The sequence below is a fragment of the Cyprinus carpio genome, chromosome A24 (assembly GCF_018340385.1).
Source record: "Cyprinus carpio isolate SPL01 chromosome A24, ASM1834038v1, whole genome shotgun sequence".
NCBI classification, from domain to species: Eukaryota; Metazoa; Chordata; class Actinopteri; order Cypriniformes; family Cyprinidae; genus Cyprinus; species Cyprinus carpio.
This window is the reverse complement of record NC_056595.1, coordinates 22568459-22591756: the sequence shown is the minus strand read 5'-3', so window position 1 is coordinate 22591756 and position 23298 is coordinate 22568459. Positions and strand designations below refer to the sequence as shown.

Below are 23298 nucleotides of genomic sequence, written 5' to 3'. Positions count from 1 at the left end.
GGCCTGGTGCTTTTTTGCAACTATGGCAGCTGAGAAGGCCATTCTTGGTGAAAAATTCTCGGAGCCTCATGAAATCAGTATTTGTATGTGTTTAATACTGCAAAATACACCTGATGTTACAGTCACTTCCCTTGCCGTCCAGAATAAAAGAGAACATCACAATCGTTCCAGATCTACACTTGTACTCTTATAAGTTCAGTTACTTTGCCTTTAAATGTAAATAAACATGTGCAAACAATATACTTGCTCTTGTGAATTTATTTTGATGTTATTACATTGTGCAGCTGTCTCTTTAATACGGCCGTGGTTTATACACATGTTGATGCTGATTGGGCTGACATTTTTGACACACCCACCATTGCACCCAAACCCCATTGCACACCGTTTCCAGGAAACATGTCGTTCAAACTGGAAACCGTTGCAAAACGCTGCACACCGAGTTGAGCTTGAACTCACCCCAGGTGATCACAACAGGTAAACTTTTAAAAGAGAATTGATGAAAATCACTTCACACACAAAAAAAAAAATAAAAAAATAATGAACAGACACTGCAGTTGTAATGTGGAGAAATTTTACTTGTTAGCCTTTACAGCTTTGTAAATCATTAAAACATGAATAGATTACAGAGCTTGACAACTGTGTGCATGATCAGAATCAGCTCTCTTGCACCACTAGCACACTTCCATTAATCTCATATTTGATGGTGTTCCAATCGAACACGTTTCCCTTCGGCACATACGGTTCCTGGTTTGAATAAACCGCCTTAATCTGACTGCCGGAGAGAACATGATCCCACATGTGCACATCTGTAATTTCTCCTACAAAGCTCTGCTCTACTTCAAAGGCACCCAGGTAGTTATCAGGGTCTTGACCGAGCAGGACGGTGCCACCAGGACTAATTGAGTGACCTTTTCTATACAACTGGAATGTACTGCGATGTCCATTCATCCAGAAGGCAGAAAGACCAGTCTCAGAGTCCCAGGTGAGGCACAGATGGGTCCGGAAGGTGGAGAGAGCAGGCAGGTTGAAAAACGCTCCACTGCCGCTGAGGTAGAAGGACAAACGGCCGTCTTTCTCTCTCCACACATTGAGCTCATCATAACCCCCTGTGCGGTAGGCGAACAGAATGGTCTCCCTCTCGCCCTGGAGCTCCATTGCGACACGCATGCAGAGAGTAAAAGCTGAAAGACTCAGTGGCTTTTCAGGAGTGAGTGCAACAAAACTGGTGTTAGTCTTGGTTGGAAAAAAAAAGCACTTTACCACCAAGACCCACTGGAAGACAAAACCAAAATAAACCATAAACAAAATGAAGTGGAAAAACCCCACTCACAATAACCCAAGTGATCCATTAATGAAAAAATGTGGTACCTTCAGTAGCCGCTGCTGTCAGAGAGAGCAGGAAACAGAAAAATAAAACCACTGGCACCAACATCATGCTGCAGATCTGTGGAGAAGTACAATTACTGCACTGTTTTTATAAATAAGTTTGTCTGTGAGTAGGACTGGATTTTTAAAAAGACAGAATAAAGAAACTATTTCCTCTCGACTGGTAAAAAAAAAAAAAAAAAAAAAAAATGCAAAAACATCAGTCCTAGTTTAGTATATCATTTCTTCACTGCTTCATTGTAATATAATACCATTTTCTAAGTGTTAAAGTAAAATAATACTTTAAAAAAACACAAAGTTAAGACTTACAATGTTTAGTAGGTCTTATCTGAGAAAATAACTCCTAGATCAGAGATGTCAAACTCAGTTTGGAGCGCCACAGCCCTGCAGACTTAAGCTTCATCCTTAATTAAACACACCTGATCCAGCTAATCAAGCCCTTGAATCAATCACATCCTGAACGTCATAAAAAAAAAGACCTTCATTGCAGTTTTTATGAGCTCATTTACAGACTATACCAGAGACCGGAGCATGTGAACTAGTATTTATAAAATAACACTGCAGGACTATTTCACCCAAAACTGAAAATGTGTTCACCCTCTCAGGCCATCCAAGATGTAGATGAGTTTGTTTCTTTATCAGAACAGAGACGTTTAGCATTACATCACTTGCTAACCAGTGGATCATCTGCAGTGAAAGGCTGAAAAGTTCAATGCAATTCAAATTTAATCCCTCTGTGGAGAAAGCGAATGGGATTTTCACTTCCGGAACCCAGCTGCTGGACTCTAGATTGTCATTTTATGACTGACATTCTGGCTCTGGGATAAGTGAAAACATTCAAATCTATATTGTGCATAAAATGACTTGGAAAATGAGCTTTTTAACCCTGTGGTATTGTTCAAAAGTGACCGAACATCTGAAATGTAACCTTTTTTACTTTAAGTAAATTATATTCAAAAACTTGATGTGGCCCTCGAGTCAAAAAGTTTGCACACCCCTGTTTTAGAGTTGTAACCCTTTCCATGGTGTCTGGTTGTTGTTTTTTTTTGTTTGTTTGTTTGTTTGTTTTTTTACAACCATTTAGCTTTTTCAAATCAAGTCCACTTTTTTTTTTTTTTTTTTGTAGTCACATAAAGTGACTGCCATAAAAGTTTCATACCATTCCGAAGAAGCAGCGATTTTTTTAAAGGGGTCCATTTATGCTTTTTCACTTTTTGAATTTTAGTGTGTAGTGTATGTAAATATGTATGTTACAATTATAATAAATTGCTGACAGTACAATACTGGACAATGATGTAGGCCTAATCTGCATAAGCACACACAATAACGTCCCCAACCATGCGGCATTCATACTTTTGAACTTGTGCACACAGACCGTTTCCTTGAAAACTGGAGGAAGGAAAAAGAGAAGTCTGTTTATGTCCGGTTGGCACAGTTTCAGGTAATCCTGCTAATCTGAACAAGAGGTGCCACTTCACTGAGCAGGACACACAAAAGACCGCAACGTCCCACAATTACACTGTGTTTGGGCTTTGGCAGCATGACAGAATGTGACAAGCGCTTCATTCATTGACACTCATTCATAAGTATCAGAGTGTTTCATCAAATCAAAGTGTTAATTCACTGAAGGACGGCGTGTTAGCATGCATCAGTCATGTGAGTTTGTGTGCGCGTTCAGGCAAGGGTTTATCCTTCCTGTACTAGCGAGGGGTCACTCTTGCCCTCAGCTGCATGGTCAAAGGTCACACACACCCTCTAATTAATGTTTCCTGTTTAAGGAGGTGTATAAAAACTCCCTGCCCTGGAGAGAAGCTATCCGTCACACACATTAGTGAAGCTTGCTAAGACAAGCAGCCCTTTTTTTAGTGCTGATATTTAGGGTTAGTGATTTGGACAGACCCTGATGATTAAAATTTGGTGTGAGAAAATGCCTCCATGTGATTTCTATTTTTATTTTTTATTTTTTTATTTTTTTTTATTATAAAGCAAAATAGAGAATAATAGAAAATGTTTTTTTTTGAGTGAAACAAAAACAACTAACTTTTTAGAGAAAAATAATACATCTACAGTAAAAAAAAAATTGATTAATAAAAATATTAATAATTAAAATTAATAATATATTTTATATATGCAAACTTGTTTATGTGATTGGATAAAATAATTGAAACTTTTTATCTCATATTTTGGACATTCGTCTCACAATTAAAAAAAAAGTTTAGATCTAACAATTACATTTATTTCACATAATTCTCAGAATTGCAAGACATAGACTCAGAATTACGTGATAAGTTACAATCATCTCAATTTTTTTTTTTTTTAAATTCAATCAAAAATTGCAATTCACAATTCTGAGAGGAAAAGTTGTGAGAAACTAATTGTGAGAAAAACTAAAGTCAGAACTGTGAAATAAAAAGTTACAATTGTCTTTTTTTTCTTTGGCAAAAACAAAAAAACAGAACTGCAAGATGTAAAATGCTTTTTTCACAAATTTGCTCAAACACATGCGTGCAATCACATCATTACAACTTTATTAGAATTAAAACACACTGTGCACATATAATTACACACACTCATAAACACACCCATGAACACAAAGATGGTGGGTGAATTTACTATAATGAGTGAAGGGAATTCCCTCTAAAACAATAGCCCACATCCAACACACACACACACACACACACACACAGAGAGAGAGAGAGAGAGAGAGAGAGAGAGAGAGTGTAGCTGGGCTGAAATTAAATGATGCACTCAAAGGCTCTAATTAGAACCAAAGATGTCTGATGTCACTGGAGAACATTTCCAGTTCCTTGAGGAATCTTTTATTCTCTGGTTCTTGAGAAAACCATCTATTTTTAGTGGTTTAAAGAAACCAGAAACCGCTGATCTGAAGAACCTGAGGAATGAAACATCAAGAACTAAAGACTCTTGTGTAACAAATAACCAGCAGCCAGATGCAACAAACCCCTTAAGTTAAGAAGAGCCTTAGTCATAATACCCAATTACACAGGCATTTCTCAACTTCAGGGGTTTAATGCAACTGCACACAGATAATTAAGAAGAATACTTCAAATAATTAGGAAAACCTCATTTTCTAAAGCTGAACCTTGAGAGCCAATAAGCACATTCACAAGTGGCAAGACCATCCAGAGTGACACATAAGACAAGTTTATATATAAGTAGTTGACAAGCAACATCCCTTTGTTTTAGAGTAATGCTATCATTTTAGGTTTTTCATTATTTTTAATCGCAAATGAATTTTGTAAAGTATAAAGCACATGTATTCTAATATCAACTCTGCATATAATCATTAGTATAGTGTTAGGGTTGTAGTGCTAGATGGTCAAAAAAGCTAATTATATGTGATGGAGACAATCAAGTTGGAAAATATTTATGATAAAATCCAAATTTCTAATTCAATTAGACTTTGAAACTACATCCAGACCTGCACAGGACATCATTTAAACTATAGGTTTCTGATTTATTTGTGTATCAGCTGTTTGTAATAAAGGGTTCGCACAGCACAAACTAGTCGAGTCAATTGAGTTTCCACTCTTGTGCATTGTAAATGTGACAAAAGGGAGTTTCTTTCAGTTTGCAATCTTTTCAGTGGTGTTTTCAGGACGAGTGGAGGAGGCATCTCTCCCCCGCTGTGTCTGCAGCGGTGAGCTCCTGTGGGGCTAAACACACACACACACACACACACACAAACACACCCCCGTCTAAAGTGTGTGTTTAGCCCCTGAGGCGGAGAGGTGGCTGAGACGACGAATGAGAAAAGAAATTTTGGAGGGAACTTCCTCCAAAATTTACTAAAAACGCTGTCTGGTCAGACAGGGGTTTGACCCTGAGGGCACAGTGTGTGTGTGTGTCACAGATGTGGTATCAGTTTCCCTCCAAAATTTACTGATTTACAATGTATCGATGACAATAGAGTCAGTCACTTGCACAAGAAGCCAAATGAACGAATAACAGGCAGAACACAAGGGTGCAAATGAGTCAGACATCTGAAATTCTCTGTTCTTCTCACAGAACAAACCTCGCTGTCAAACTTTACCACCGATGTCTCTCCAGCTGTCAGGACATTCATTAGGATCATTTGAGCATTTGCAATGTGGCAAACTGCACTTTTTTTCTTTGCATTTTTAATAACCTAAATGCTAAACTGAGATCACCTTTAATTCAAAGACCTAAAAACTTACAACAGCAGATGAAAATACTGGACATTCAAAATAAATGACTTTTATACATTGAAAATGTATCTCATAGTGAAGCACTTTGTGTTGATGGGGATATTCAGTGTGTTACAGTCACCCGTCCACGTCCCCCACTTAAGCTGGTACATTATATGAGCCTGTAACTCAAAACTATTGATGAAGATCCTTTGAAGAGCTCTGACTCTGTCCGGGTAATTGGTCTTAAAAGAGTAAATACATCTAGTCTTTTTGAAACTACTTGTTCTCCAAGAACAGGTTTTCTTATAGTGTAAAAGATTAGAGAAAGCGGGGTAAAAAAAAATAAAAATAATAATAATAATAATAATAATATGTGTGTGTATATATATATATATATATATATATATATATATATATATATATATATATATATATATATATAAAACAAAATAAAACAAAATATTAAAATAGATGTACAAACATGTGAAAGTAAATAAATAAAACAAATCTAAAAAAAATAAAATAGACATATAAACAAAAATAAAACAAAATAGACATACAAGAGTAATCAGAAACCAGTAAGTTTACCTTAATTGGTTCTTCTAGGCAAAAATCAAATGAGGATTTAATGCTTCTCAGATGTTTTTCTTCACACAAAAAAAGGAGATTTTAGTTATCTCATATGTCTTTTCTAAAGTTCTTAAAAATCTCAAAAGTGTCTTACAGTTTGCAGAGATATCTGGAATCAAATAGTATCAAACTGAGCTCAATGATTTTTCATAACATTTACCCAAGATCAATTGATCTGAACTGCTGTACACATTCATTTTATAGCTCTGTACTCATACTGTATGACACTATTGACTCATTTAAGTCTAAATTTCCAGAATAAAGACCTCCTGACTGAGTCTTCTGAGCTATGAAAAACACCATTATAGAAAAAAAAAATGTAAACTTTAGACTGGTTTAGCAACAATCTAAATATCAAGAAAATGAAAAGTAATAGTGTTAAGGAAAAAAACACAGCTAGCTTTGGATGTAGTTGATTGTTTCTTTGACTGTTTGAATTCATCTTCTGTCCACAAACACAAGCCAAAGAGAGCAGAGAGTGTGTAGGTGTGCTGATGCATGTGTGTGAGGCTCAGCCTGTTTTCTGATTGGCTGATAATTAGATAAATGAAACACACTGGCAAGTGATCTTTGTGCGAGCCGGCCAGTGTGTGTGTGTGTATGTGTGTGTCTGACTAATGATCTCTGACAACACATACTTGGGTCATTTGGGGTCAAGGCAGGAGGTCAAAGGGCAGCTTTTCAGAGACACTCAGTTGCACTATCATTAAATTGTGATATGCTACCATTTACCTATCCGTAAGCAAGTGTGATTTTTGTATTGTTTTCACTCATCATGCACTTCATTGTGCATCCTCTAGTTCCTATCATTCAATCTCAGCTCATGCATTTGAGCCAATCAGCTCTTTTGTGATTTTATTGATCAACTCTCACACACACACAAACACACTCAAATCCCCTGGGAATCCCGGACAATCTATTCCTGAATTCCTCGGGAACTCAAAAATGGCGGTAAAATTGTCTTTTGGGCATGTACTGACTCAAACTGACTCTTTCAGTGTCTCGTCTTTGTATCTGATTCGCATTACCATCACAAACATCAGAACCTCACTGCCCTCCGTCACAAACGCATGGGTAAAATAAGGCACCCGATTAGAAAACACACACGCACACACACACACACACACACACACACACACCAGCGAGGGTTTCAGTTCTGAGTTTTTGTTGGTAAATTTGGTGGAAAACTATTTGGCTGATCTGAGATGAAATGCCAGCACAAGAGCTAAAACTGTGAGGCTCAGGATGAGGTGTGACTGAAATAAATAAATGCTCTTTTTATGCATTTTGCCTTTACAAGGTTGTAAATAAATATTGGAGGATGTTTTACAAGAAAATACTATTTCAGTCTTTCTACTTCAATATTTCATGTTTACTCAATGTGTTACTTGCCGATTCTTTGTAATTATTTGTGAAGTTTACTAGCAATTTCTGACTGAAAACTGTTTAAAAGTGAATTTTCTGGTCTCTTTCAGTGTGCATCTGTGTTTATATCACTTGATTTATAGTCCAGCAGACAAAAATGTTGCGTTTATAAATTAAGTAATAGCACATCTTTCCTCAACAACACACATGATTTGAGGAATCATTCACAAACGCTGCAGGATGACACACAATCAACTTTAGTACTTAATAGTAGCGCTTTGATAAATACTAATACTAGTGAAAACTAATAATTCAATAATCACATGATTACTGGTTTCACAGAGGTCCTTTACAGCTTATGCAACACCTTATGGTCTATTTCTGCTCTGCTTGTGTGAAAAGAGCACCAAATTGCAATGACAATTCCTAATAACAGCTAATAAAACTCTCACATGCTAGATGCATTATTAATAGATAAAAAGCATGAGAAAGTTTATTGGGTTAAAAGCTAAAATAATGTAATACATTTCCTACTAGTGTTACAACCAGGGCTATTATAGTTAATTGAAACTTAAACTAAAACCATAAAAAAATAAGTTTTTGTTACCTGAAATGTAAACTGAAAATGTATTAGGGAAAAAAATGTAATTAACTTATTTTATTTAAGCTGTTGCCAAAGCAAAATATCTCATTTTCAGTTTTTGATGCACTTAAATAAATTAATAAAAAAAATTTTTTAAAAAAAAATCTAACATTTTAATAAAAAATATATATTTAAAATAAAAAAAATCTAATTCAAAATATTAATAAAATATATAATAGTATGTTTTGCTCTTAGTATATTTTAGCATCTAAAGTCATAGTTTAGGAGACTTAATTTAGTACAGTATCTTGGTTTCCCCTAAAAATCCTAAGGAGACATAAAAACAGACCCAAATGATTCAGCTAAAAAACATACAGTAAGAGTATAGAGATACAAATGCGAAAAATGTTTGAGCTCATATTAAGATCTCTGACTTTTGATTGCATTTAGTAAAATCTAAGCATATCATTGAGATCTCTTCTGAAACTCTAAATGAGATGCATGAGTCTTTCGCTCAGCAGGAACAAGCAGGACACTTATGCAAAAATGTGTCTAGGAGAAACAACTGAGAAATTGAAAAGCCCTCATTTGTGCTATCATGCTGATGCGGCCTGTTTAAAGAATCCTGACTGACTCTGGTCTGAAAGGACTGATGATATTTCAGACGGCGATGTTGACGGCAGGGGGAGGAGAGGAGGCTCTCAGGGGTCAAACTGCACTGGCATGCGCTCATTGTCCGTGAATACGGCTGTGTGAGCGCGTATGTGAGAGGGTGTGAGCTAATCACGCTTAATGTGAACCGACACACAATGAGAGAGAGAGAGAGGAGTCGAGGCGCAGAGAGAGAGAGAGCAGAGAGATATCCATCTGAGTCAATGAAGAAGAAAATGAGTGAATGGAGGATGGGGAGGGAGAGAAGATGGGAGGATGGGTGGACACACTTAAACTGATGAGATGCAGAAATACGGCTTTAGAGAAAGAGATGGGGGGGATGATGAGACACGCAATTAAACTGAAGGAAAACCCAAGGAGTTGAACTGAACTTTCTTTTCATCAATAAATCCTGAAAAAATAAAATATATCAGTTTCCATAAAAATATGAAGCAGCACAACTGTTTTCAACATTGATAATAATCAGAAATGTTTCTTGAGCAACAATAGCAGCATATTAGAATGATTTCTGAAGATCATGTGACACTGAAGACTGGAGTAATGATGCTGAAAATTCAGCTGCGCATCACAGAAATAAATTACATTTTAAAATATATTCACATAGAAAACTGTTATTTTGATTTGTAATAATATTTCACTGTTTTTACTGTATTTTTGATCAAATAAATGCTGCCTTAGTGAGCAGAAGAGACTTTTCATAAACATTAAAAAAAATCTTACTGGCCCCAGACTTTTGAATGCCAGTGTCCTTCAACTATAAAATACACATTATAAAGCACATACATTTTATTATTATTATTATTATTATTATTATTATGCTTAATGTATTTAATTTACTATTTATCTATTGGACATTGTATTTTATTTATATTTCTGGTATTTTATAATATATATATATATATATATATATATATATATATATATATATGTGTATATATGTGTATATATATATATATATATAATTGGACAATTTTGGTCCACAAAAAAAAAAAAAAAGAAAGAAAGAAAGAAACAAGTAAAAAAATAAAAAAACATTTAAGCTAAAGAAAAAAAAAAAAAATAATTTCCACTTACTGCAGCTGTGTGTGAAATCGTTTCTTCATGATTGACAGTGATGCGCTAAAGTCAGGTTAAATATTCTTACAACATTTAAGCTGTAGTGTGTCTGCAAAAGTACACTATGACATATGTGTCAGTCTGAGTGTGTGAGTGTTTAGTGTCAGGTGTGTGTACGGAGGATTCGCTTCCGTATCTCTCCCGAGCTCTCGTTTACACACTCGCTCATTTTCCCGAAACATCACAAGGGTCACAGGAGCTCTAAAACACACTGATCTAAATGTGCTTTTGCATCACTTTTCCTATTGTTCTTACTTAGGGTTAGTGATTCAAACTGCTAACATTAAGTACTAAACTTGATTGTTACATTGACTTACAGTGAAGGAGAGTCAACTACATAGTAACCACCCAGAATAACCTAGCAACCACAAATCACACACTTTTTACGTCTACATAGTAATGCACAATCAATCTTCTTACATCACCATAGTATCATTTTTGAACATGCAAACATCAGATATTTTCTTCAAAAATGAAAAAAAAAAAAAAAAAAAAAAACAAAAGAAGTAGATTTCTAATTTTAAATTGTGGCTCAGCATTAATGCACGCATGAAAATATTTTTTTTATAATGTTGAATTTTTACTTATCAATCAAAATTTTGTGGTCATTATTATTATCATTATTATTATTTTAAGAAATTAATGCTTTTATTCAGCAAGGATGCATTTAATTGACAGTAAAGTGACAGTAAAAACATTTATAAAAGATTTCTATTTCAAATAAATGCTATTCTTTTCTTTCTAACTTACTATTCATCAAAAAATTCTGAAAAAAAAAATATATTAAGCAGCACGGCTGTTTTCAATATTAATAATAATCAGAAATATTTCTTGAGCAGCAATAGCAGCATATTAGAATGATTTCTGAAGATCATGTGACACTGAAGACTGGAGTAATGATACTGAAAATTCAGCTGTGCATAACAGAAATAAATTACATTTTAATATATATTACAATAGAAACCAGTTATTTAAATTGGTAATAATATTTCACAATACTTCTGCTTTTATTGTATTTTTCATCAAATAAATGCAGTTTTAAAGACCTCTTCTTTCAAAAACATTATAAATATTTTATTGTCCCTAAATTTTTGTATGATATGTTCTATTTTATCCACTCTGCACAGTTAACCATAAGCCAAAATGCATCACATGAAGTTGTACACAGTGTTATTCCCCTATGGTTTTTAACAAATGATTAAAAAAATACAGGCTAGATGAGCTTGAGTTGAGTCCTTTGTAACTTTACACACAATGGAAGTGAAGCTTAAAACACAATCTTTCTGCCCTTTCTAATAGTGTGTGACCCTTCTTCTGATCTCACTGTCTCTCCATGTCCTTTAATCTTTCCATTATAACCGCGTAAGAAGTTCCTTCATTGAGGAAACACACACAATGCTGAGTTTGCCAGCAAACCACTATGAGAGAGCTGTGAAAAATGACACTGTTGTTCTCATTGCTCTTTCTCATGTGAGTGTGTGTGTGCTGGTGTGTGTCCAGGGGAAAGACTGCAAACACAGCTGGATCAAGATCTGAGGAGACCAACACTATCCCACCCCCAAACACACACAGAAACCAATAATCGGACTTGAGGAACATGCTTGAATGATGGAGAAAACACTGACCAATCACAGATCGCCGAAGAGCCGCTGAAGCAAAACTCATTCAGAACTGAAATAAAATTGAAGCAAAGCCGATTTGTTGAATAATTAGCCTGATTAAATGAATAGTTATAGAAATATATCACACTGCCCTGAATCATATTTGCTGAATGAAATCCAGTACTTGCTTTTTACTAATTATGAGGTGCTGATACCAAAGATAGCTCAAGCATGTCACTTTTCATAAAATATTATGCATTTAGTAGCATTTTTGTAAGGTGAAGAAATCTTGTATCATCCTTTAATCATCAGAAAAACTACAACAGAGGCATAATTGCTCTCTTACGGAAGCCTGTTTCTGCCACAAATAAAAAATATTAAAAAGTAATTGCAACTTTTTATTTTATAATTCGGACTATTCCTTTTTTCCGCCATGGAATACAATTTTTTTAGATTATATCTCGCAATTGCAAGAAAAAAAGTAACAATTATTTGTTTAATTCACAGGTGATTTTTTTATTTAATTTTTTTTAATTTTATTTTATTATTTATGAACGATTCTGAAGACATTATTGTTGTGCCTAATCCTGATTTCCACTCCTTTACAGTGTTAAACGTAAGATCATTTTGAATACTTCTTTTTGTGATTAAAACATTTGACATTTGCCTGCTTTTGTTTTTTTGATGAGCGCATTAAAGCTGATATAATCTGAAAAATCTTCATTCTTAATTTGTGAAAATCATACATGATAGAAAGTTTTTATTAATATTTTTGAACTCAGCATCATCCAATTAGGCAATATTGGGCCTTGTTTGCAAATCAACTGAATTTTTTAATTTTAAGATGCTGTGTTATGCATCAACATCAATCCAAATAGGCTCATAAGCTGTTTTTCACTACAATGCACTGACAATCCGAGCATTTATTGTTTTGGTGTGCAAATATTGAAAAAAAATAGACTCAATTCAAGACTCAGAAAGTCAATTCTCTTGCTATGCAACACTAAACATGCACACGCACATACATGCACGTTCACGTTTGCTTTCATGTGTCTATTCTTTGAAGTGGCCACCAGAGAACAAAAGCCTCACTTTATACACAGCAGATCAGCAGGGAACACAAAACACACACATACACACACACCTCAGCAGGGCTACTGGACATCAGGCTTTGAATATGTCAAAGGTCCTGTCATAACCACATCAAAGGCACATGCTCGCGCACGCACACATGCACACTATCCATAAAGATAGATCGCAATGATGATACAAAAGAATATTTGATTTGCTTATAATGCAGTAAGATGAAAGAGCCTCGGCATGGGCCGAACGGAGGGCAGGGCGTCCTGCAGAGAGCTCCGGCGACCCCCAACCACCACACCCTTCCCCCTTTTCTTTTCCTCTCTTTCCATAACTTTTATAGTGTAGCACTGGAGTGGATTTATCATGTGATCATATGATTTCATCCTTGTTCTTCTCAACTTGATTTCAGCTTTTGCAGCTTACTATTCAGTTTTCAAACACCGACTTTGTCCCTTATTTTTAGAAAAATATTGCATCACAGACATAAATCAATCAGCAGCCATCTTAAATGGATTTCAAAGTATATTATAATTAAGACAGATTGCATTAAAATTTAATTTTTGACTACATGAAAATGTAAATTCTTTAACCATGTTAATAAAGCTAAATGAAACATGTTAAAAACAAACTTGCTCGCATTTCTCTCTGAAAGCTGGAGAGTGAACGCAAAAATTGATTGATTCAACAACGAATTCGAACGTTCTTTTGAACCGACTCCATTCGAAAGTTCTTTTGAACCGACTCTATGAAATGATTCTTTTAGAACCGATTGGCATTTTTTTTGTAGATCAATGATTTTTTTGTTATTTTCTTAAGCAGTAACCAACATTGTGAGTTTGAAACGATGTTTTTACTAGTAACAATAACTTTCTGAATTAATAATATTAATAATATTTGGAAAATGCTAGTTATTTTGTGTGGTTTATTTTGAAACATTAAACAAAACAAATTCACCGCAATTTATATAACCTTATTTGAAAAGACAGACATAAACAGCGATTTGACTTCAAAAAATGTAACTCTAAATGACATAATCTGGTGAATAATTTATTCGGTTCGTATGAACCTATTGATTCGCTAAAATGTTTCGGGGGCTATTGCCAACATCGTGTTATGTTTCAAAATCCTTCACATACAATCAAGGCTGATTAAACTTTCTTCAGTCCTTGACCCAGTGTGAATAGAGGATTGGACTTTAACAGCGGTGAAGCCACGCCTCCTGCTGTGGGCGGGGCTTAAAGTTTAGTCCAGTTCTGAACTCCTGCGCTGGAACTTCAGTCAGTCAGCAGCTCTCTGCTCGCGCGACACGGACTGATCTACAGAAAGACAGGGCAGGTTCAGTTGAGAACAGATCAGTCTTTTAGATCAGACAACAGCATGGAATCAGCAGGTTTTCGTTTGGTTTAATTATAGATTTGGAAACGCAGCGGAGGGAAGGACTTCACGCACTCGCCTCTCTGGATACCCGCAGTGTCTCTTTGCGCAGTGATGGAGGTTTTGGGCTTTAGGGATTTTGCGCTTTGGATTTCATTCCTGACGGGTTTCACGACGGCCAGTTACTCGGAAGACCAGTGCAGCTGGAGGGGAAGGTAAATATCATCAACATGCATGAGTTAAATACTTCACATCTGTTCATTTTTAATATCTTGCGTATTTGTTCTGGAATGCATTGCTTTTCTGCTATCGTGCATGATTTCTTTGCAATTTAAAGTGTGCAAAAAGTATGCAAATAATTACAGTAACATAAATCATTAATAAAATATTTCGTATGAATAGTTATAATATGCAATACCCATCTGTCATATATATACGTGCTTGAATTGCATTGCATATCTATGTATCTTATACAGTTTGTGGATAGTTTTAGTAATAGTATAGTAAGTTATTGTTTACGCAAATATGCTCAGAAGCCAAACCGATTGTTGAAAAAAGGTTAAATTAAGCACTTTGCTTGTAAAATATAAGGAAAAATAGAAATATAAGGGAATGAATGCTGTGATATGAGGGTTGCAGATTAATGGTTGTGTAAGGATGTTTCCACTGGTGCAAAAAGTTTAAATGGCTGGAGTTAAAGTAACCAGTAACTATAGGGGGCGTTGAACTTTTCCTGCAACTTTATGCACTGGCCAAATGACTCAGAACTCAAGTTTTGAGAAACGCAACATGAGGAATGACTGTTTTTCTGCTTGCAGCAGATTTAATGTGGATAAGCTGACTCATAGTGGTTTGGCCTGCTCAGATTTCTCTGGTTAACCTCTTCTGGTTTCCATCTGTGCAGTGGTCTCTCTCAGGCGGTGAAGAACGTGGAGCAGGTTTGGTTGAGGTGTGCGGAAGGCTCTGTGGAGTGGCTGTACCCCGCTGGAGCGCTGCGTCTCACCCTGTCACCCAGACTGCAGTGGAGCGCCATGGGTCCCGGTGAGTCCAGCAGGAGCCCGGTGTCGGCCTGCATCAAGCCGGATCAGCACTGGGGCGGGGCTCAGCTCTACCTGGAGCGGGACGGAGTCCTGGAGCTTCTGGTGGGAGACGAGACCTCCGAGCCGTCCGGCCCGGCCCGTGTGCGCTGCTTCAGTGCCATGCCTGGAGAACGACCGGCACTCTTCCTGCAAGCCACACCTCACCAGGACATAAGCAGACGCATCGCCGCGTTTCGCTACGAGCTGAGAGGGGATTGGACAGCACAGCCGTCAATCAACACGGACCCAATCAGCAGAGAAGGTGAATATTCTGGAAGATACAGCCGTTCCAAGCAAATTAGCACCTATTTTATGCAAAAATAAATAAATACTTTAAACGTTGAACACAGAGAATCCTTTCTGAATTAATATCTGTCCAAAAATAATCTCAAATTGCCTTAAATTACTAGTACCAAATCTTCTGGACTTTTAGGGTCCTCGACATGGGTTCGTTTCTGAGAATTAAACTGCCAACGAGTCCTGAGTTGATGGTTCTGCAAAAAAAGTGCAATGCAAAGCTATGAAACTATGCAAAAAACACTTATTTTACTAAACATTTAGTTTAAAATATTAAACACAAAGTCGTAAATAACATTTCTAACTTAATATCTGCCCAAAAATATCCTCAAAATGGCAAAAATCACTACAGCCAACTCCTCTGTACTTTTTTGTGTCTGAGAAGTAGCATTACCACAAACCCAAAACATCTGATAGCTTATGCAAAAAAAAAAAAAATAAAACGAAAACAAAATAAAAAAAAAACAAATACTAATAAAACTAAAAAAAACTGCTTAAAAATTAAATAAAGAACGATCCTGGAATTCATATAACTGGGAACTAACATTTATAATTTGATGATATCCCAAAAATAATCTCAAATTGCCAAAAAATACTACTAGCAACTCTTAGAAACTTTTCAGGTCATCTTCGTGTGTTCATTTCTGTGAATTAATCTGCAGTTGAGTCCTGAATGTTTCTGCAAACCTGTAAAAGTTGGTGGTTCTGCCAAAAAAATGGCCAAACACTATGAAACTATGCAAAGCTGGAGATGAGTGACCTCTGGGTGGATGGGGGTGCAGAACGAGGAGCACCAGACAGACAAAACCAGACATGAACAGAGCATTCATTCAAACTTTAATGAGACTTGAACTTTAGAGTGATGCATTTCAGCGTAGATCCGCCGCATGAAGACTTGTGCTTCTCGAGGAACACAAACAAGCTCTAATTCTTCACTTTTAACTGCGATCTGCAATTGTAGCACTGCAGTTATTTAAATGCAATAGGTTTGAGTAATAGTTTTAGGTCAAAGCTCCTTCCAGCCAGTTGTGAGAAACGGGGGAGGGAGCGTTCGGAGCCGAAGAGAGGAAAAGCCAAGAATGGAGGGGGAGGGAGAGAAAGACAAAAGCTTCGTATGGGACGGGGTTTGTCTCCATAGTGAGCCGTTTCAGAGACCTGCATGAGAGCACAGTCGCCGTGGTAACAAGGGGGTTGGGGGGGGACCGCGCAACTGAAAAGTGGATCTTTTGTTGGGAGTTTTGGGAGCAGAGAGGAGACAGGGAAGGACGTTTAAAAGTTTTAAAGAGCCAACAACTTCCTCGCTCTCACACCCACACAGACACCTGTTGCTGTTTGAAAGTGCACACGTGACGCTGCACAGCTTGCAGAAATCAGATGGAGATGCATTCAATAAACTTTAAGTAATGCTGACTTTAAATAGTGCTCTACTTTACGTAATGCTCAACCAATATGGCCATCATCTAGAGTGCAGAATGGCTGATATAATCAATGTTTCTAATGATACAAATGAATGCAACAGACACATTTTTTAATTTGTAACAGTTTTATTTACAATCCACTAAATGTGTAAACAGCAAACTAAAATCGCAAATCGTTACATGAAATAAAGTAAACTGAATAAAGTTAACAGAAATAAAATATAAAAACTCTTCTTTTTCATTTTTATTTAGTTTAACGTGATTAAAATAAATTAAATAAAAATTGATAAAACCTATATAGACATAAAAATTACAAAAACACAACAAAATTACTAAAACTAACTAAAATATAAAAAATAATTTGAATATTAATAAAAAATATAATAGTATATCAATAAACACTAGTGTTGATTCAAGAATATGTACCACATTAATTTGTTGTGATTTTACAAAAATAATATCACCACAAATTAATTTAAAATCTTTTCTACACTTTCTGAATCTTGTTTATTTAAATATTTAATATTACATATTTTAATTTCTACATTTAATTGAACATATATATATATTGATATAAAAAATTAAAAATAAACAAAAAGCGTAGACATGAGACGTTTAGATTAATGTAGCCTATTGTCTTTCCACCAAAGCCTCGTTTTCATTCATTACAAATTAATGAAGCTATCTACACTGACTCAAAGCCTAGAAACTATAGTTAACATGGTACATTTTTGTAAAGTTTATATACAAACACCCTGCATCTTCAAAATGACACAAACTTGAAGAATGAGTCAGTTTAGTTTCTGTGTGGCTGGGTTTTGTGAGATGTAGATCGGACAGATGAACATTACAGAGGAAGAGGGAAGTGTTAGGGTCTTGAATGAGGGGACACACACCTCTCTCATGAGCTTTGATCAGGTGACATGACTCACACCTATCTATCAGGTGCTCATTTACATCATCACACCTCCACCGAACAGCCGTTAAAGTAACAGCTGCTCGTTTACGCCTCATCTTGTGGTGTTCATGTTCTCCTGTGTCTCATGTTCTTCTCTTCTCTTTCTCTCACAGGAGCCTGCAGGCCGTGTAATAACACTGAGATCCTGATGGCTGTGTGCACTAGTGACTTTGGTGAGTTTTTGAATTGACTTTTTGTTCTAGTTTTTAGGATAAATGCACTTTTATCCAAAGCAACCAGCAGGGCGTTTCCTGTAATGGTACTGGCTCTTGGATAGCAAGAACCTCAAACCTACAACATTCACACCAATCCAGATCTTGAACCTCTGTTTCAAACTTTCTAGTGGTTCCTAGTTAAGGATTAGGACTGGAAACCTTAAAGGTCACAGGTTCAAACCCAAGTAGGGGTCAGACCTTTTGTCTGCAAGGTATTACACACCACCATTGTTATTTTAATATCATTAAGATAACATAAAGTTTTTTTAATTAGATTTTTCTTATATTTTTCTTTTTTTAGCAAAAATTTTGCTCATTTTGTTGTGTTTTTTGTAAATTGTATTAGGTTTTATATATATATGTATGTATCTAAATAGTTTTTATTATTTTCATTTCAGTTTTAGTTATTTTAATACAGTACATCAAGTTAAACTATGTTAAATTTTGGATATATTTTTACCATTTAATTTAAAGTTTTAGTAAACTTTTGTGCTTTTTCATTTTTATTAATTTTTTTAAATGTCTATATATGTGTGTGTATGTATATATATATATATATATATATATACATACATATACACATATACCATTAGTTTTAGTTGAATATTAGTATTTTTTTTCCCAAAAAAATATTTATTTATATTTAAGATCTAATTCATTTTATTTTAACAAATTTACTTTTAGTTCAAATTTAGTATTTTTATATCTATATATAATTTTTTCCACTCAATTTTATATTAAATATTAATATTTATTTAAGTACATCAAGTTAAACTAAATGAAAATGTTTGTGTGTATGTATGTTTTTTTATATCATATTTTTTATATTAAAGATTTAGTTTTAGTTAAGTACATCAAGTTAAACTAAATGAAAATGTTGCCTTCTCAGCTAGCTGAAATAAAAAAAGTTTCAGTTCACCTTTGATCAGTTAACATTTATTTTATTTCAAGTAATGAAAATGTTTTATAATTTTAGTTTTCGTTACACCAAGTTACTCCTCGCAAAGGTCTACTGTAAACTGTTTTGGATAAAAGCAGATTTCTGATTTATTCGCACCAAACCCAGTTGGCATCAGTCCAGCGGTTTAATTAAGCACCTTCAAATTGAATTTTCTGGTTTAGAAGGAAATCGTAAACCCGCCAAAGTAGCAAAAGCTCAAGTGTGATGTTCATTATCAATATTACTCTTTATCAACAATCTATCTAACATACTAACAGAGCTTTCTGTGTTTTTAGTGGTTCGAGGAAACATCCGTTCAGTGGATACAGACTCAAATCTGAAAGCGGCAGTGATCAAAGTGAGCGCGACGCGGGTTTACCGGCAGAAGTTTGTGCTGTTCCCTGAATCGGGGCGTCTGACGCGGTCGGGCGAGATCCGTACGTCCCTGCTGTGCGGCGTTCGGCCCGGCGCAGGCAGCTTCCTGTTTACCGGCCGTGTGCACTTTGGGGAGGCGTGGCTCGGCTGCGCTCCACGCTATAAAGACTTCCTGAAGGTGTACGAGCAAGCCAAACAATCCCTGATGATCCCCTGCACTCTGCTCAACGACTGACGGGAAAACACGTTCATGTGTGGGCGAACCTCGGGATTCTGTCGCAGAACATTCTCCTGAACAGATGAAAGAGAGACGTTTAGGAGATTTAACAGAGAAACAGACAACCAAGGACCAAGTCTCACTGGATTAAGATGGATATCTGACGAAGGACGTTTGTGTGTCATGTCTGTCTAATTCCTCTCAGATTCGAGGGCCTAAACTGAGCCTCTTTTTTAAACTCAGGAAGTCTTGTCTTTGGACGCTTTGATATGAACATCATATCACTGAAATATCCAAAGTCCTCATCATGTTGAGTTGGTAAATAAGCTGTACGCAATGCATGTAGCACAGTCGTCTTTTGCAGTATTTGACGCCACAGAAAAACATTAATTTGTCAGCCTGTATATGAACAGAAAACGTTTTTAAACTGTTTTTGTATTGAGAGTATATATTTTCTTTTTCTACAAAAAATTCAAGTTTATTTTCTAAATTTGCACTGGTGAAAGAAAGGGAAAGATGGCGATACCTGGATGCTGCAAGCACTGAGAACCAAAACCGATCTATATGTAGCATAGCAAAAGATGTTTTATATAAATATATATTTCTATAATATGGAATCAGCTACGGTTTATATGCTGACAGGCTGAGGATAGCATGCAGCTAACATGAAGTAATGAAAACAGACACAATAGTATATTAATTATTCGGATAGCATGTGCTGATTACCTCGTGGTTAAGTAGTTAACATGGTTAACATCACCACTAATGTTATCAAGCTGTTATAAACTTACTGTCACACATTCAGAGCACTTTAACTCTGATGAAAGATGTTTTTATTTTCTGTTACGGGAAAAACATAAATTGCGTTCACACTGACAGCGATTTGCAACCGAACGCCATTCATTTTCGACTTTTGCATTTGGACAAAGTTTCACTTTATGCAAATGAGCAGTTGCAGGTTAACCAATGGGAGTGCAGACAGTCATGTGATGCTGAATATGTAATTGCTTTAATCTGGTGTCAGTGTGAACGCACATTAACAGGGTATCCTTACAAATCTGGATTTTATTTGTAGTTTAAATAAATGTAGTTCCGATATAATCTATAAAGAGAATTTATTGTCTGAACACTCATAAGCTTACTCTCTTGCTCTCTCATACTGTGGATTTGTGTACCAAAACATTGAAATCTTGACTGCCAACACTGTCCTTCATCTAATTCTGGTTATCTGCTATTGCTTTTGTCTTTATTTTCTGCTTCATATCCATATTTGTCAGCGATGTATGTGCACTAAACAAATGAACGGATCAACCAAACATCGAGAGCCAGCCGACATGCAAAGCTGCCATATTTTATGCTGCCTGTGTTTGTTATTAATGTCTTTATAAACCAATGTGAATGCTGGGTGTAAAATATATGTATATGTGTGTTTATCAGTGTATATAAGATGTTTTAGAGATTTAAAACTGGATGATGAAATATTCTGTTAACATTGTAGAGTTTGTATGAAAAAATATACAATTATAAAGAACAAAAAATCATCTGATTTGTGTTTGTCTGTTTCTGAATAACTTATTAAATGAAAACAAGGTGTGATGTTGTTAAAAAAAAACTGAATTAGATTATTTTCCGATATTAAATAGAAAATTAATTAAAAAACAATTCAAATTAAAATAGATCATTTTTATTTATCACACAGTGTGAATATTATCCATATATATATATATATATATATATATAATATATATATATCAAAAATGCAGTAAAAATGTGAATATCTGATATACACTACACTACCATTTAAAGGGTTTGGTTTTTAATTTTTTTGAAAGAAGTCTCTTTTGCTCACCAAGGCTGCATTTATTAGATCAAAAATGCAGTAAAAATGTGAATATCTGTTGAAATATAATTTATTCCTGTGATGCTCAGCTGTATTTTCAGCATCATTACTCCAGTCTTCAGTGTCACATGATCTTCAGAAATCATTCTAATATGCTGATAAGAAACATTTCTGATTATTATCAATGCTGAAAACAGTTGTGCTGCTTCATATCTTTGTGGAAACTTTTTTTTTCAGGATTTTTTGATGAGTAGAAAGTTTGACAGAACAGCATTTATTTGAAATAGAAATCTTTTGTAGATTATAAATGTCTTCACTGTCACTTTTGAACAATTTAATACATTCACGATGAATTTCTTTACAAAAAACTCTTACTGACCCCAAACATTTGATGGGTTGTGCTCCTATAAAAGGACGTTTGTTAGCATAGCAGGCTGAGCTCCTGTCTACAGGCCATGTTTCACTTTATTATTATTAATATTTGCATATGTATAACCTTATACTGTAGTTGTAAGGTGAATAACAGGAAAATGAGGAAGGGTGTTGGTGAGCTGTCGAGGGTGTGTGTGTGTGTGTTTTCAGGTTTACAGTGCGTTTGGACTTCCAAGAGCTCCAGAGATAGATCAGGAAATGAGTGCGACCCAACCCACGGACAGGAGCTCTCTGACCTGGATTGTGTCCATTTATATCTATACACACACACACACACACACACACACACACACACACACACACACACACACATTCATACAGGATCACAAACTGCATTTCAACCCAACAACTCATAATTCAGCTCAATCTATTTCTGTTTGCATTAAAACAAAATTACACTCAAAATAGCTATGCGGCACATTTCTAAAACTACAAATATAAAAGAGTACTTAAAATATAAAAGAGTAAAAATGTTTCACACATTCACACACTACAGATCTTAGAGCAGTGCAAAAATGAATTTTCAAGTTTGTAAATAAAACAAAGATTTTTGGAGCATGTTTTGCAAAATAAAAAAAAACAATTTCAGTGTTTCTACTTCAAAATTTCTCATTCAATTTAACGTGTTACCTGCTGTTTCTTTGTAATTAATATATATATATATATTTTTTTTTTTTTGTGAAATTCACTAAAAAAAAACTATTAATAATTTTTTAAAGAAATTAAAACTTTTATTAAGCAAGAATGCAATGATTAAATTGATCAAGTAAAGGTATTTATAATGTTGCAAAGATTTCTATTTCAAATAAAAGGTCTACTTTTGAACTTTCTATTAATCAGTAAATCATGGAAAATATGTATCATGCTTTCCACAAAAATATGAAGCAGCACAACTGTTTTCAACATTAATAATAACCAGAAATGTTTCTTGAGCAGCAGAGCAGCATATTAGAATGATTTCTGAAGATCATGTGACACTGAAGACTGGAGTAATGCTGCTGAAAATTCAGCTGCGCATCACAGGAAAAAATTACAGTTTAAGATATATTGACATAGAAAACAGTTATTTTAAATTGTAATAATATTTCACAATATTACAGTTTTTACTGTATTTTTGATTAAATAAATGCAGCCTTGGTGAGCAGAAGAGACTTCTTTAAAAAAAAAACCTCTAAACTTCAATTTTAAACACTATATAGTGCTATTGGTTGCATAGATTAGTTGGGTTAAAAATAATCCTGATTTAGCTTTAGGTTCTTCTACAGGCTCTGGATCCCTGCGGTGAGTGTTAGCATGCTGACATGACACTTCAACCCCCCAGAGAACACGACTTCAACAGAAACACACACTTTTGTTCCTTAAGAGTCTGCAGATGGCCGTAATCCCATTAAAATGCGGAGGGAAGCCCAAGTGTGTGTGTGATTGAGTGTGTGAGCTGAGCTCCTCAGGTCGGGGTGGGCAGTGTCTTTCTTATTTCCCGCCAAGATGACCCTAATTATCACCTCAAACAAAAACAAGTGAAGTTACTTAGAAAACATGTCAACG

The 23298-nt window shown here is 35.3% G+C and overlaps 2 protein-coding genes across 2 annotated transcripts; one reads left to right on the top strand and one right to left on the bottom strand.

Moving 5' to 3' along the window:
* Window positions 1–554: 554 nt before the first annotated feature.
* Window positions 555–1808, bottom strand: LOC109076790 (pentraxin fusion protein). The gene is given in 4 exon segments (XM_042714947.1): window positions 555–1239; window positions 1241–1272; window positions 1369–1444; window positions 1696–1808. Coding segments are annotated over 3 exon segments (684 nt in total). The 5' UTR covers window positions 1436–1444; window positions 1696–1808; the 3' UTR covers window positions 555–654.
* Window positions 1809–13874: 12066 nt separating this feature from the next.
* Window positions 13875–21022, top strand: LOC109049436 (meteorin-like). The gene is made up of 4 exons (XM_042714758.1): window positions 13875–14197; window positions 14887–15323; window positions 17848–17907; window positions 19186–21022. The coding sequence occupies exons 1-4, from the start codon at window positions 14097–14099 to the stop codon at window positions 19497–19499; spliced, it is 912 nt and encodes a 303-aa protein (XP_042570692.1). The 5' UTR covers window positions 13875–14096; the 3' UTR covers window positions 19500–21022.
* Window positions 21023–23298: the final 2276 nt, after the last annotated feature.

Excerpts from the sequence above, each read along its gene's own strand:
- LOC109049436 (XM_042714758.1), top strand. The coding sequence starts at position 14,097 with ATGGAGGTTTTGGGCTTTAGGGATTTTGCGCTTTGGATTTCATTCCTG. Across the intron at positions 15,324-17,847 it reads GGACCCAATCAGCAGAGAAG|GAGCCTGCAGGCCGTGTAAT; the intron begins GTGAATATTCTG and ends TTTCTCTCACAG. Across the intron at positions 17,908-19,185 it reads TGTGTGCACTAGTGACTTTG|TGGTTCGAGGAAACATCCGT; the intron begins GTGAGTTTTTGA and ends CTGTGTTTTTAG.